This window comes from Mangifera indica, chromosome 18 (genome assembly GCF_011075055.1).
Source record: "Mangifera indica cultivar Alphonso chromosome 18, CATAS_Mindica_2.1, whole genome shotgun sequence".
Classification (NCBI taxonomy): Eukaryota; Viridiplantae; Streptophyta; class Magnoliopsida; order Sapindales; family Anacardiaceae; genus Mangifera; species Mangifera indica.
Genome location: NC_058154.1, coordinates 3,119,734 through 3,132,216, shown reverse-complemented (window position 1 = coordinate 3,132,216; position 12,483 = coordinate 3,119,734). Strand labels below are relative to the sequence as shown.

Below are 12,483 nucleotides of genomic sequence, written 5' to 3'. Positions count from 1 at the left end.
TTCATTTGAAGACATATTGAAAAGGGAAGAAAGAGAGTAAAGTCGGTCAACAATGACACCGAAAAAATGAGGGAGAAAAGAAAGACATTTTAAGGGGAATGTAACATTTCAAAGATTAATCATAGAAAAAATTATTAGCTTTTTAAATTTATGAGAAAAATAGATAATATTTTATTATTTTAATATATTATTAAAAAATAATAATTTTATTCTTAAAATTTAACTGATTTTATTAATTTTAATAATTTATAGATAGATGTTTGAATTTTAAATAATTAATAAACACCAATTTAAGATTTGAATTAAATTTGGGTGGGGATAAGTCCTTTGGCAGAGGAAAAATGCATGTGAACACAACAGCAACAGACGTGGAGCTGAAAATAAGGCCCCAAGCCAGCACTGGCTCGCTACCGAAGCAATAACTTTGCATTCTTCAAGAAGCTGAAAATAAAAAACCCATCTTTAATTGTAAAATATCGAAAGAACTTCTGAATTTCATTACTCTAGTTGCCACTTGCCAACTTCTCCAGACTCTCTCTAAACAAAACCAAACCAAACCCATCAATAAAAAATAAATAAATTCAATATTTTGAGTTCAATTTCTCCGGGCCTGAAGAAAATAGTAAGTGAAATGGGTGGGACAGGTGGCAATGTCCACCATTAAAATGATTGGTGGGAATTCAGAAAAAGTAACCACTGACACTGACATTTAAATGAAGTCTCTCGAGATGCAAACATTTATTTTTTTGCTTGAGATTCTCGCGTTTCAATTGGATGAAATCGGATCCGTTATAAGCATAGCCACAAGAAACACGGTAAAAAGATTAATAGAAATAAACAAGAATTGACTTGCCACTTCTGGATTTCTCTCTTTGTAATTCAGCTTACATGGTTGTAACTTGAAGTGGGTAACTTGAGCGACTGAGAAAGATGGAAACTTTGACAACTTCCGCTTCGAAGATAATCTTTGACAAGTATAGACACAGATGTTACTTTTCTTCTAGAGAGTTGTATGTTCACAGACCCCAGCTTTCGTTTTTACCTTCCAAGAAGCATGTAAATGGCCGCTTCTTGGAACTCTTTTCTCTCAAAGAAAAGACTGTGTGGTTTATCTCTTGCATCGAGGCTGATTCTCAGGTCTTTTTCTCTTCAGTGTTTCATATTATTCTTTACGAGAAATTTGTTTTCCTGTTCTCTTCTGTTATAATTTTTCAGAATCTCCTTTCAAGAATAGATTCTTTACTTTTCTAGCAAAAGATTGTCCTTCAAATAGAAAGAAAAATTTAATAGGGAACCTGCTTTATTGTTCCTCTTTTCTGATACAGACTTAAAAGTATGCCAGAAGCTTGAAATTTGGATTTTTGCAAACTTGAGAAAGTCTTATTTTTTTTGGTTCAGTAAAGAATCAATGTATGATTTGCTTCTGTTTTAGGATAATGATGGGCTTCGAAATGCTTTATATGATCAAAAAGGTTATGACTTCTTTGTGTAAAAAGATGATCTTGTAATACAAACCCAGACTAAAAATTTTTTACTTGTGCAGGGAGAACTGGAGAATGTAGCTAAGGAACATACCTGTAAGTTCCTGCTGATTTTGCAAATCTTAAGATATTTGGTAGTATCTTAGCCTGATGTCATTGATTCTGTTGTGCAGATCAATCAAATGTTGTTCATGTCAAATTCCAGTTACAAAAAGAATGCAAATTCGGCGAGCAATTTTTCATTGTAGGGGATGATCCTATGTTTGGCTTATGGGACCCTGAAAGTGCAATACCATTGGACTGGTCAGATGAACATGTTTGGAGTGTGGAGCTGGTAAGCAAGAACTTCCATATAAGTTATAGATAAGTATGCACAATTATGTTTTCTAGAGGATAAATGTGGATCTGATACTATGTTTAGGATGTACCTGTGGGAAAATCAATCTGTTTCAAGTTCATACTGAAAGAAATCACCGGCGACATTCTATGGCAACCAGGCCCTGATCGAACCATTCAAACTTGGGAAACTAGGAATACAATCACCATTTTGGAAGACTGGGATGATGCTGAATATAAGAAAATAATTGAGGAAGAACCAATGGCTAATCAAAATGGAGATCCTGCTGTCCAGTCAGAACTTATACTTCCAGATGACTTTATTCAGCCCAAAAAGGGGCTGATCTTCAGCGTACGCGACACATCAGATGCAGTTGATAGTGATTTGCATTGGTCATCGACACCGGAGAAGCCTATAGAGGAAACACCTGTGACTGATGAGAGTATGGTGATGGCAAAAGACATTATGGGACATGATGGCAGAGTTGCAACAGTCAAGAAGGCAGAAAACTCAGACAAGGAGGGAGATCTAATCTCCTATGAAGGGGAACCTGTTTTAGTACCTGGCTTGACTCCATTAGAAACTGTGTCAACTGAAGGAGACATTCAAAATGAAAATCAGTCAAGTGTTGCTGTTGATGCTTTGCTTGGAATGAAGGAAGCTGAGAACCTAAGTTTGCCTGAGGTAACTGCTTGATGAGTGTAATGTTCTGTTGTTCCCTTATCTTATCTTTCTTCATTTGTTCTGTTGCTTTTACCTGCCCTGCAATAACATTACAGTTTCCTTAAGCCACATCTTTGAATGTTAGTAGAATCCACATGACCTGTGATGTTCTGTTGTTTATTCAATTACACAACAAAACTTACAAAGCTACTTTTGCAAAGGATGGGATTGTCTCACTGTCTAAGATGAAAAGTATAGTCATCAAAACATTTTTTGTAACATCTAGTCTAAGGTTAGCTGTCAAGATATTATCTGTTTTAGACACACTCTCCATCACGCTTTTGGGATCTCATATAACCTAGGTATGTATGAATTTTATATCGCTTAAGGATGATAACAAAAGCTATTAAAACGCATTTTTGGTTGTAAAACTCAAAAGCAAAATTGTGACAAATTATGTGTACAATATCGATATGGAATGTTCATACATACCCATCTCATAGGCTATTTAATCAATCTTTTGTCATCATCCCCAAAAGATATGAGATATACATACATATTCAACATTTTCCGTATTTTTAACCACAGGAGTTAGCAAAAGTTATAGAGCTGTAAGATTTCTCAGGAGGAGGGTTTGGGTTCAAACTGCATTGACGAAATTCTACCCATATTGTGACAATTCTAATCAAATTCTACATTAACAAAGAATGAGAGATGTTAGGTATTTATAGGATGATAACTCCTGGGACTCTTATATTTATCAAGACACAGTCCCAGTCTGTGTACAATATTATCTTGATAATGGCTGATGTTCCCAAAAATAATGAACATGAAACAAAATAATAAAATCCATGTCATTTAAATGCTGATATCATATGAGATGCATTTTTGTTTTCCTTTTTCCTATTCAATTTACTAACATTGACTAATATCCAGTCAGATGAGAAGCAAGAACCTGAGAGTAATTCTGGCCAGGTGAAAAAAGTCAAGATATTATCCAGTACAGAGGAGCAACAGCTTGATGATCCTGATTTAAACAAAGAGAAAAAGGAGACTATGATGACACCATTGGAAAGTAAAACTTTGCCAAATGACATCAAACAAGTAGACGATCCTCATTTAGCCAAAGAAGAAAAGGATACCCGGGAAACGCCAGTGGAAAGTAATGTTCTGCAAAATGACATCCAATGGGGTCGTAGGACTATAAAGATACTTCTAGATACTTTAGGACTGCTGTAACATCATAAAACAGAACTGAGATGGAAGATTTGTTACATTAGGTATTTCCTGCAACTGTGCCGCTCGATCTCCTAGTTTTTGTGGTGACCTGCCATATGCCGTAGAAGAGTGTGAAAGGCTGTTGTTGTATGCACATATCAACTTCATTTCCTTGACCTATGATTGTTGTATGCTATTCTTTCAGAATTCTCAGGATTTGCATTTAGTTAATAATGAGTGTATACCCGAGTTATTTTTTCCTGCGGAAGGCCAAATATCTATTTTCCACCCAGGGTTTGATGTGATTTCTGCAAACCTTGGATGCGAAATTGTCCTTGGCCTCTGCAGAATGATAATTATCCTTGCATAAGTGAACTTTCTACAGGGCATGATGAGTTTCAAGTACATTACACGAGTCAGAATGGTAGCCTCTCAAAGTATTCACAAGGACGAATGACTGTTTCTTAGCCTTTTTTACGCACATTTTATCTGGTTCTGGTAATGAAAACCAGTTTAATTTGTTGATAAAAACCAATTTAATTGCATCGTAAATAACTATTTTATCTTTTAAAGAGAAATTATGTAAATGTCTTGACTGTTTAATCTAAATGTTAATTATTAAATTGTTTTTTCTATTTTAATTTACAAAAATCTTATAAACTAATTTTTTATTGAACAGGATCATCATTTGCCCCTAAATTTTCTAGTACGGTTTCGTTCAAGTGCAAAAACGAACTCAATTTAAGTGAATTCAAATTTAAATATAAGAGTTTAATATTTTCAAATTTACACTTTTAGAGAGTTCAACTCACCAAAGTCATGACTCTACACAATTTTAATACGAATTAATTAAAATAATTTTTTTTAATCAATATACATCAAAACAACATCATTTGAATCATTTTTTATTAATTATAGTATCAAATTGTGTTAAAAACTCGATTTAAACTCAAATTCAAACCGAAATTAAACTCAACTTCCCTCAAACAAATCAAATTCGAATAACTTTGAGACAAATTCAAACTCAATTCCACTTAAAGTTGATTTTAAACTAATTCAATTCAACTCAAATTCAATCCTACTTCAACCTTCCTCCCTGCTATCAGCCAGGAAATCCTCGAAATCATTGCATCATCATTGTCTCTTGTTCACAAAAAAAAATTGCCCAAAATCCATCCCCGACAAAAATGAAAAATGAAAAAAAATCTAAATTTATTGTGATTTGATAAATAATTAGAAGTCAATGGAGGGGTAAAATTGAATTTTCTGAAATTATTTGCAAGGAACCAGCCCGTACCCTCTCTCAGTTGGCGTAGCTCAAGGTGGGGTAATCTCCATTAAAATTGGACGTATTATGACCACTTGCCTGAGAAAGCTTTCTTTTTTTTTTTTTCTTTTTTTTAAATGCTAATTATCTGCAAAATTAATAATATAATAGCCAAAAGCAGAATCCCAAACGTGTCCACATTCATCAGATCACTTTGGGGGAGATTGGGCGGAACCCTGTAGATATAGGTTTGTAATCCACGTCCATCATCAAATACTTTGCCATTTCATATATCTACTGAACCAATATGAGACTTTACATGGTCTAGAGGTAAGCTCTGCCCTAAACATCCACTAAAAGAGGAAAATGTGCAATAGGAAAGGAGACGACATCATCTCTCCAAAGTAAAACAAAATTAGAGAAGAAATGTAATCACCTCCACCGGAGGACAACTTCAGCTATGCTGGCGAAGATGTGTCATATTAATGTACAAATTGCCCCATCCAAAGCCCCAAAATGGGTTTTCATGAAACAAGATGCCCTTTCTTCTGTTGCCAAGAGGTTGATAAACTATCTGAACCATGGAGTTTTTCCTTTTGACAGTTTGCTTGGAATAAACTGCAGTGATCTGGAAAAAATCCACAAATTACTAATACACGAAACTAAAAGATCAGCCACCACCAAGCTCTAAGTTGCCCACTACTAAGCCTCTTAATGCTATCATTATCTACCATAAGCAAACCCTAAAATTTCCATTAACTATAAATTGATTCCGAGAACACATGAACAGAAACTGCAAATAAGCAACTCAGTAGTGGTCCACATGCATCATATGATCTAACGCTCAGGGAACAGACAGAATCTTCAATCGACCTAAAACAGTCTTTATTAACCTCTAAAAGCCTACAAATAAGCAGATAGAATTCATTCACAAGGAAGAAGGGGGAAACGAACTGGTAAAAATAAGCGGACCAAAATGTAGTGGCCCCATATAACTCAAAAAATGTAAGTCCCTCCTCTCAACCCCTCTTGGGAGAATATTTACTTATTCCTCTTAATGGAAAAAACATAAGATGCAAATTTTTACTGTTTTATTTTTGAGTTACCTGGGGAAATTGGCATGTTTTTGAACTTATAGATTTATCAAACTGGAGGAAGCACTCCCACGTCCAATATCAGTAGCCTGAAAGGCATTTAAAAGAAAACATAAAAAATTATTTTGGTCCACTAAAATTTTATGAAAATCCTCAAAATACATGGGAGTACTTGGATAACGGGTAGAATCTAGAGACTGACCACCAAGCCCTTACCTCTTAAAATAGAAATACCGGAGCCTGGTCAAGGCAGAAGTAGCAGATATGAAGCCCGCTCACTCCCCTTTCAGTGTTCTAGCTCCCACATCATGGTGCAATGGAAAATCCAAAAGAAGAGTGGTTTCTCCCAGATAACACGACCCCTCATCTGGAAATCTCTTGCCCACATACCCTTTATCCAAGCCTCACCTATGATTTTGAACAAAGAAATTAAATCAAATATTGAAAGCATCACCTGAAATTCCCACCTCAGGAATGCTTTCTTTGCGTAACTGGTCTTCTTTCGGCCCTTCATCTGGTTCAGGATCAACAGTATCCCACAGAAATCCATTTTCATTTTCCAGAGAAGGCTTATCAAAATCTCTGTCCACAGCTCCACCATGAGGTGTTATGTATGTTACATATTTGTCTGGAATGTCATGCACACAAAATACATTCAGTGCTATATGTCTCCACTCAGAAACCAAAATGAACCAGATAAATAGGTCCTAGAGAAATAAAATATAGAGATAAAGTTAAGAAAATAACACGTTTTCCAGCGTATGTGCACTAACTTCATGATCATACAATCCATAAAAGTAAATAATTCATAACAACTACAATAAACCCTTGAGCTCTAACAAATACTCAGAGAAACACCATATCAGACAACAAAGAATATTACCCTCAACAAAAGCAGCGACAACCATAACCCCCTACAAACACAGATTCATTACGAGTCTCCAACATCAACAAGTTCTATTTGATTGATTTAGTTAAACAAACGTCTAAGCTCCAATGTTCCTTGATTCACATGATAGCAACTATACTCTAAAATAAGCTGTAACAGTCTAAAAGAAAAAATCTTAAATAATGCAAAGTATGCGATTGAAAGTAAACTAGTGAACTTTTTACCTGCTAACCTATGCAAGGCATTTTCAGCAGCTTGCTGCTGAGCATCCCTCCTTGTCTTACCCATTCCAACACCTATCTTCTCACCAGTGAACAAAACCTGAAATTAAAAAGCTTGCAAGAGTCAGTAAGCAATAACAAGAAGTTCTTTCTTAGGCTTAAAAAAATAAAAATAAAAATAAGAGGAAAAATTAAGAAATTATCTAACAAACAAATTTGTAACCACGACCCTCAAGGTGACTAAATCAAATGAAACCATGGCTCCCAACAAACCATGTACAAGTAAATTAAGTAATAATAGTAAATGTCGAGTGATTAACAAGAGTGTCTAAAGAACAGCAAAGTCTTTCACAAAATTCAATAGCATTGCCCATTTACTTCAGTGCTTACACAATAATAAAATAATTTATTAACAAAAAATTGATTATTTAAACTATTCTAAGGACAACAGTAACTCACAACTCATCAATAAGACAGTAAAAACACATGAATAAATAACCAAGAAACAAAAACTTTCCACGGACCTCAACAGAAAATTGCAAATCCTTACTGGTGCTTACAACAGACCTGAACTCAACCTGCACCATCAGACATTATGTGATTAGGACCATGAGGCAAGTAAGAAGGCTACAAAACTCCAAGGGAAAGCATTGCGTACCTTTGAACTGCATCTCTTTCCAATTTCTTGCAGCACACCAATATACAAATGGGATGGCAGAAAGTTTGTTTTTCCACCTTCAATCTCAGCTTCTTTACCATTAGAAGATGCATGATTTTGAGATACACCAACCTCTGCAAGAAACTTCAATCAGCAATCAATTTCCTATATATGATTACATGAAATCATAATAGCATTAAATTAAGTCCAAACATATAATTTAACAAATTTAAAGTAGCCATTTAGTTGTCTCCAAGTCGGGTAATATGCTCTGAAAAGCCCAACCTCACTAATAAACATTAAACAAGCATAAAAAAGACATTTTTACTGATGTTCTTTACGTTGGGTATAAGCCATAATGCTTCCTATCCTATCAAATGTACACTAACAACCAAAATCGTTTCACAGGATTAACTTTAGTCACCAGCAAATGATTTAAATTCATTCAGCTGTCCATAGAGTCACTAACCTGCAGGCTGAGCAGTTGGTAGCGTGTTTTGTCTATGCAAATAATTTGCCTATAACCAAAAGCAATGTTAATTAGATAATTTTTTTATAATGCTTACAAAAACACTTGAACAAAATAAATTCAAATGAACCTCTTCACCCTTCACTTGGGATGCATGCGAGAGTAAACCAGTTGAACTTGAACCTGGTTGATTGTTTAGATGCACTTTGTTGACATCTTCTTCCACTATCCAGCCCCCCTGTGGTTGAATTGGGGAGGATGATGTTTGTGCAGATAACCTAGGTAGAAGAGAGGGCAGACCTGAGCTTTGATTCCTTAAATCTAAACCAGGCCTCATAGAGCTATTCTCTCGCCTAACAGGAGTCCCAAGCAAACTAGGTTCTATAGCAAATCCAAAAAAATAATAACAAGAATCAAGGAATGCCCTACATCACTCCTTCAAAATAATAGAAAAAGGAAAAGTTTTAATTAAAAATGAAGTCCATACTTTGAGAAGGATTGATTGTTGCTGAAGATGTTGCACCAATGACATCTGGAATAAGTACAACAGGTGGCTGGGAAGTTTCAGATTTCAAATCAAGGCTATTTTTCATAGTGCTCATAGCTGAGTCCACAACATACTTCTCATCCTAAAACACAAGAACTAAGGTCAATGTAGAAGAAAAATCATTAAATTTCACTATGAGACATGAAAAGGAAGTCAGGACTACCAATTGGAAAATACCTTTATTAGCTTTAAAAAATGATGGTTCATCAATAATTGTTGATGAAATCAATTATGTCTTTACTTAACCAGTAAACACACAATCCCAACCAAGGCCTTCTGAGAATTATTTTTTACCATGAGCAATATTATACGTACCCAGTTTGAGCACACAAATGTGTACACCCTTAAGTGTGTCATCATATGATTAGGTGTTGTTTTATTTTTAATTCAAAATCATTCAATCAAATAATAACACACATCAAGTGTATACCCATTTGTATATTCAAAGTGAATATACATAGTTTTATTATTTGACCATACGAATACTCTAAACATACCAGTTGGTTCAATCTCCTCTCCACCTCAACTTCGTTCATGCCTTCACTAATTGGGGCATTAGTATTGCCATTTGGTACAAAACTGGCATCCTGCAAAACATTAACAGCCACATTAGCAAAAAAACAACGATACAAACTTTCAGTCAACAAATTAGAAATCATATGGTTTCAATTCAAATACCTCTGATATCAAGTAATTGCTCACATCAGGGGCAGGTGGCAAGTTTATCACATCATCCTCATAGGAGATTTCAGATATTCTTCGTAATAAATTTTCATCAAACTCCCTGGAAAAATATAGTATATAAGAAATAAAACAAAAAAACTTGAACATTTACTAAGACAACATAACATCAATGAGATTTTATAAAACATAAAAATATACAGATCTTACTTGAAAAAATAACCTCTGACATTGCAAGCAACATTTCTTGCCACACAAAGGACTGGAACAGCACTTGCTGTCTGATAACCCAAAACAAAAAGAGAAACAGAAAAGATATCAACAGAAAATTTTTGGTGTCATTACAATTTTATTGGAAATCCAATGAAATAATATAATAATTTACTCAAACAAGAAAAGAACGAAAAAACATATATTAAATTAACATTACAGAAAGAAATTTAGTACCTCAGCTTGAGGAGCATAATATGGACTGAATGCAGGAACTACATGAACTCGAGGTTGATCCTTATCTTCCCAAACCTTACAACGATCATCGATCACCATTGCCATATTTGGATGGCACATTCCATGCTGGAAGACATTTAACAAAGATTTCTTGGAACCTGTCAGAACAATAAAAATTTTCAGAAAAAAAAAAAGAACATGAAAGGAAAAGCAAGCTGGCCAACTCAAGCACCATAAATAAATATTTCATATTCCATGATGACTAGTGCACATATATAATGAACCAAAATTTGCAACACAAGCAACAACTTAAATAAATAATAAATAAAATAAAACCATAGACCAAGGTTTGACACGATCTAGTATAACATTAAAAAAAAAAAAAGAATAACTTCCACAAATTGCATGTTATAATAAAACAACATGCCAATTTCACAGCCTGAATGAAGGCCAAAATATTCTTAAAACATAAGAGACATGCCTGATTTCACACAAACAACACGGTCCAGGAGTTGCTTTGAACTTATCAAGTGTGCCTCTGGATCAAGAAGCCTCCACATTTCTAAGGCATAATCTCTGTCAGCCATGGTACAAACATAAACTTCAAACCTCTTGCGTCCTTTTGCAATCAAATAACTTCTCAAATCTTCCCATGCAGGTCGTAACCTCACAAGCACACTAGTATCACGATTCTACAAACAAAAGCATCAACAACAATCAGGTAAAGAGAACCACCACACCTATTAATTCTGAATTCTGGTAATGGTTACACTCCATATAAATACTATACATATGTCAAATTTAAGTCTTATTAATCTTATATTTAATATATGGCTACGCTTGAAAAAGTCTATGCAAGTCCCAAACATCATCCCAAAAACCAACAGGATTTCATAATACTCAAAGCTACACACATGATAGGACAACATATATGCTATCACACCAATGTCATCCAACAAGAATTATAAAACCCATGGAGCGTGTTACTGAAATATTCTATCACTCCTATGTCAGCCAACAAGAACTATAAATTACATATTGGCTTCCACAATTGTACATCATATACATCCATGATTTCTTTAGTGCAGTCACTTATTTGGCTACTTGATAATACTTTAAAAACACACAATGAGCCATCCTCAATGTACAATCATGTGCCATCTAATTTCTACCCTCTTATAATGTAGACACATAAGTCTAACAAACTCACTTGATCAAATCAAATTTACATTCATTAATGCAAGCAATCTCAATTAATCACAAGCAATGGACAAATTTCATACACAGATAATTAGCTTCAAAACAACAAATAGACCCAAACCTCAGGATTGATCCTTGTGAGAACAAGATTCTTTTCCTGCAATCTAATAACAGGTCGAACAACTCGCTCATGATTATCAGAAAGTGGAGGAATCTCCTCCTGTTGAATCTTAAATGTCTTTCCATTATCCATCAGATAATCATTCTCTGTGTACTGCTTCAACAGCATACGATCATCCATGCACCGCTTCAACTCAGCAGTCATTCCTGCAATCCGAATTGGATCTGTCTCTCGTGCAACCCAAGCTTTCAGAGCCTCGATTCTATCTTCAAACGACTTCATGGTGTTGGCAACAATAAGTGTTTCATCAAGATCAAATACAATCGCCAAACACCTTAGATTCAACATTCCTAAACATGAATTGTACAGACTGAAGGGAACAGAATAGCACCAAAAACAAGGATACTTCTTCTGCTTACTCGGCATTGCCACCAAATGAACCTCCTCATCTCCAATAACCACAACCGCCGTCTGTATAGTCAATTAGAAAATATTAAAATATCGTTAAGTCAATTCAGTAAAAAAATTACAACCAAATACACTGATATTTTACATAAACAAACAGACAGCTTAAAACGAAAAGATAATTCAACAACACCTTCAATTCGTAGTAGCAAGCGGCGTGAAGATTGATCAAATGAGGTTGTTGAACTGGAGAAGAAGATTCGAGCTTGCAACGCAACGAGGATGAAGAAATCGTGTGGAGAATTGAGAGAGGAATGCATCGCTCGCTGGCTGGAGACAAGTGGTGAATCCGAATCTCGTTGTTTGGGAACTGCAAAATCTTGTCCGACACTGGAATAGTGTCTAATTCTCCCAAACAATTATCGCCGTGATAAACGACGGATTTGTACCCTAAAAGACTCATTCAACACTCTCTGATTGCACAGTTGAGTGTTCAGAGAGACAACAAAAGTAAAAATGTGACAAGATTTCTCGAAGATTTAAAAATCGCTTTATTTTTTTTCTGCTCTCTCTCAGACTCAAGACCTCTGCGCTCTTTCTTTGACTCACCCTCTTTCGGTTCTCAGACACTCTCCCTCTCTATCGATGGGTTCAAACGAGGAAGAGGTTTCTTCCACCGGCCAAGGATTGGAGAGGCTGATTTTATTTTATAGTGTTGGTTTTGTATGAATTTACGAAAATACTATATGGTTGCGGATTGCTTCAGCGGAAGGGGCGGAAGTTCA

General features: G+C 35.2%; 2 protein-coding genes across 4 annotated transcripts; one reads left to right on the top strand and one right to left on the bottom strand.

Annotated features, from left to right (window-relative positions):
- Nucleotides 1-763: 763 nt before the first annotated feature.
- Nucleotides 764-3,930, top strand: LOC123201990. Its single transcript, XM_044617685.1, has 5 exons — nucleotides 764-1,137; nucleotides 1,544-1,577; nucleotides 1,655-1,815; nucleotides 1,903-2,502; nucleotides 3,418-3,930. The coding sequence occupies exons 1-5, from the start codon at nucleotides 931-933 to the stop codon at nucleotides 3,718-3,720; spliced, it is 1,305 nt and encodes a 434-aa protein (XP_044473620.1). The 5' UTR covers nucleotides 764-930; the 3' UTR covers nucleotides 3,721-3,930.
- Nucleotides 3,931-5,234: 1,304 nt separating this feature from the next.
- On the bottom strand, nucleotides 5,235-12,483 carry LOC123201989 (RNA polymerase II C-terminal domain phosphatase-like 2). Of its 3 annotated transcripts, none has more exons than XM_044617684.1 (16): nucleotides 11,892-12,483; nucleotides 11,294-11,764; nucleotides 10,454-10,664; nucleotides 9,973-10,130; nucleotides 9,736-9,806; nucleotides 9,523-9,628; nucleotides 9,342-9,431; nucleotides 8,785-8,926; nucleotides 8,428-8,678; nucleotides 8,298-8,346; nucleotides 7,829-7,962; nucleotides 7,695-7,748; nucleotides 7,174-7,270; nucleotides 6,528-6,688; nucleotides 6,073-6,149; nucleotides 5,235-5,594 (listed from the first exon to the last, which is right to left on the bottom strand). In XM_044617684.1, exons 1-15 carry the CDS (start codon nucleotides 12,159-12,161, stop codon nucleotides 6,099-6,101), a joined length of 2,316 nt encoding a protein of 771 aa, XP_044473619.1. In that variant the 5' UTR covers nucleotides 12,162-12,483; the 3' UTR covers nucleotides 5,235-5,594; nucleotides 6,073-6,098. The 3 variants fall into 3 exon arrangements, 1 of the variants encoding a protein (XP_044473619.1); XR_006498893.1 differs by having other exon boundaries at nucleotides 6,277-6,688; XR_006498894.1 differs by having other exon boundaries at nucleotides 6,515-6,688.

Coding starts and splice junctions, on each gene's coding strand:
- LOC123201990 (XM_044617685.1), top strand. CDS start 931: ATGGAAACTTTGACAACTTCCGCTTCGAAGATAATCTTTGACAAGTAT. Junction 1,578..1,654: donor TGTAGCTAAGGAACATACCT/GTAAGTTCCTGC, acceptor TCTGTTGTGCAG/ATCAATCAAATGTTGTTCAT. Junction 1,816..1,902: donor ATGTTTGGAGTGTGGAGCTG/GTAAGCAAGAAC, acceptor TACTATGTTTAG/GATGTACCTGTGGGAAAATC.
- LOC123201989 (XM_044617684.1), bottom strand. CDS start 12,161: ATGAGTCTTTTAGGGTACAAATCCGTCGTTTATCACGGCGATAATTGT. Junction 9,807..9,972: donor ATTATGCTCCTCAAGCTGAG/GTACTAAATTTC, acceptor TTGGGTTATCAG/ACAGCAAGTGCTGTTCCAGT. Junction 8,347..8,427: donor CCCAAGTGAAGGGTGAAGAG/GTTCATTTGAAT, acceptor TTTTGGTTATAG/GCAAATTATTTGCATAGACA.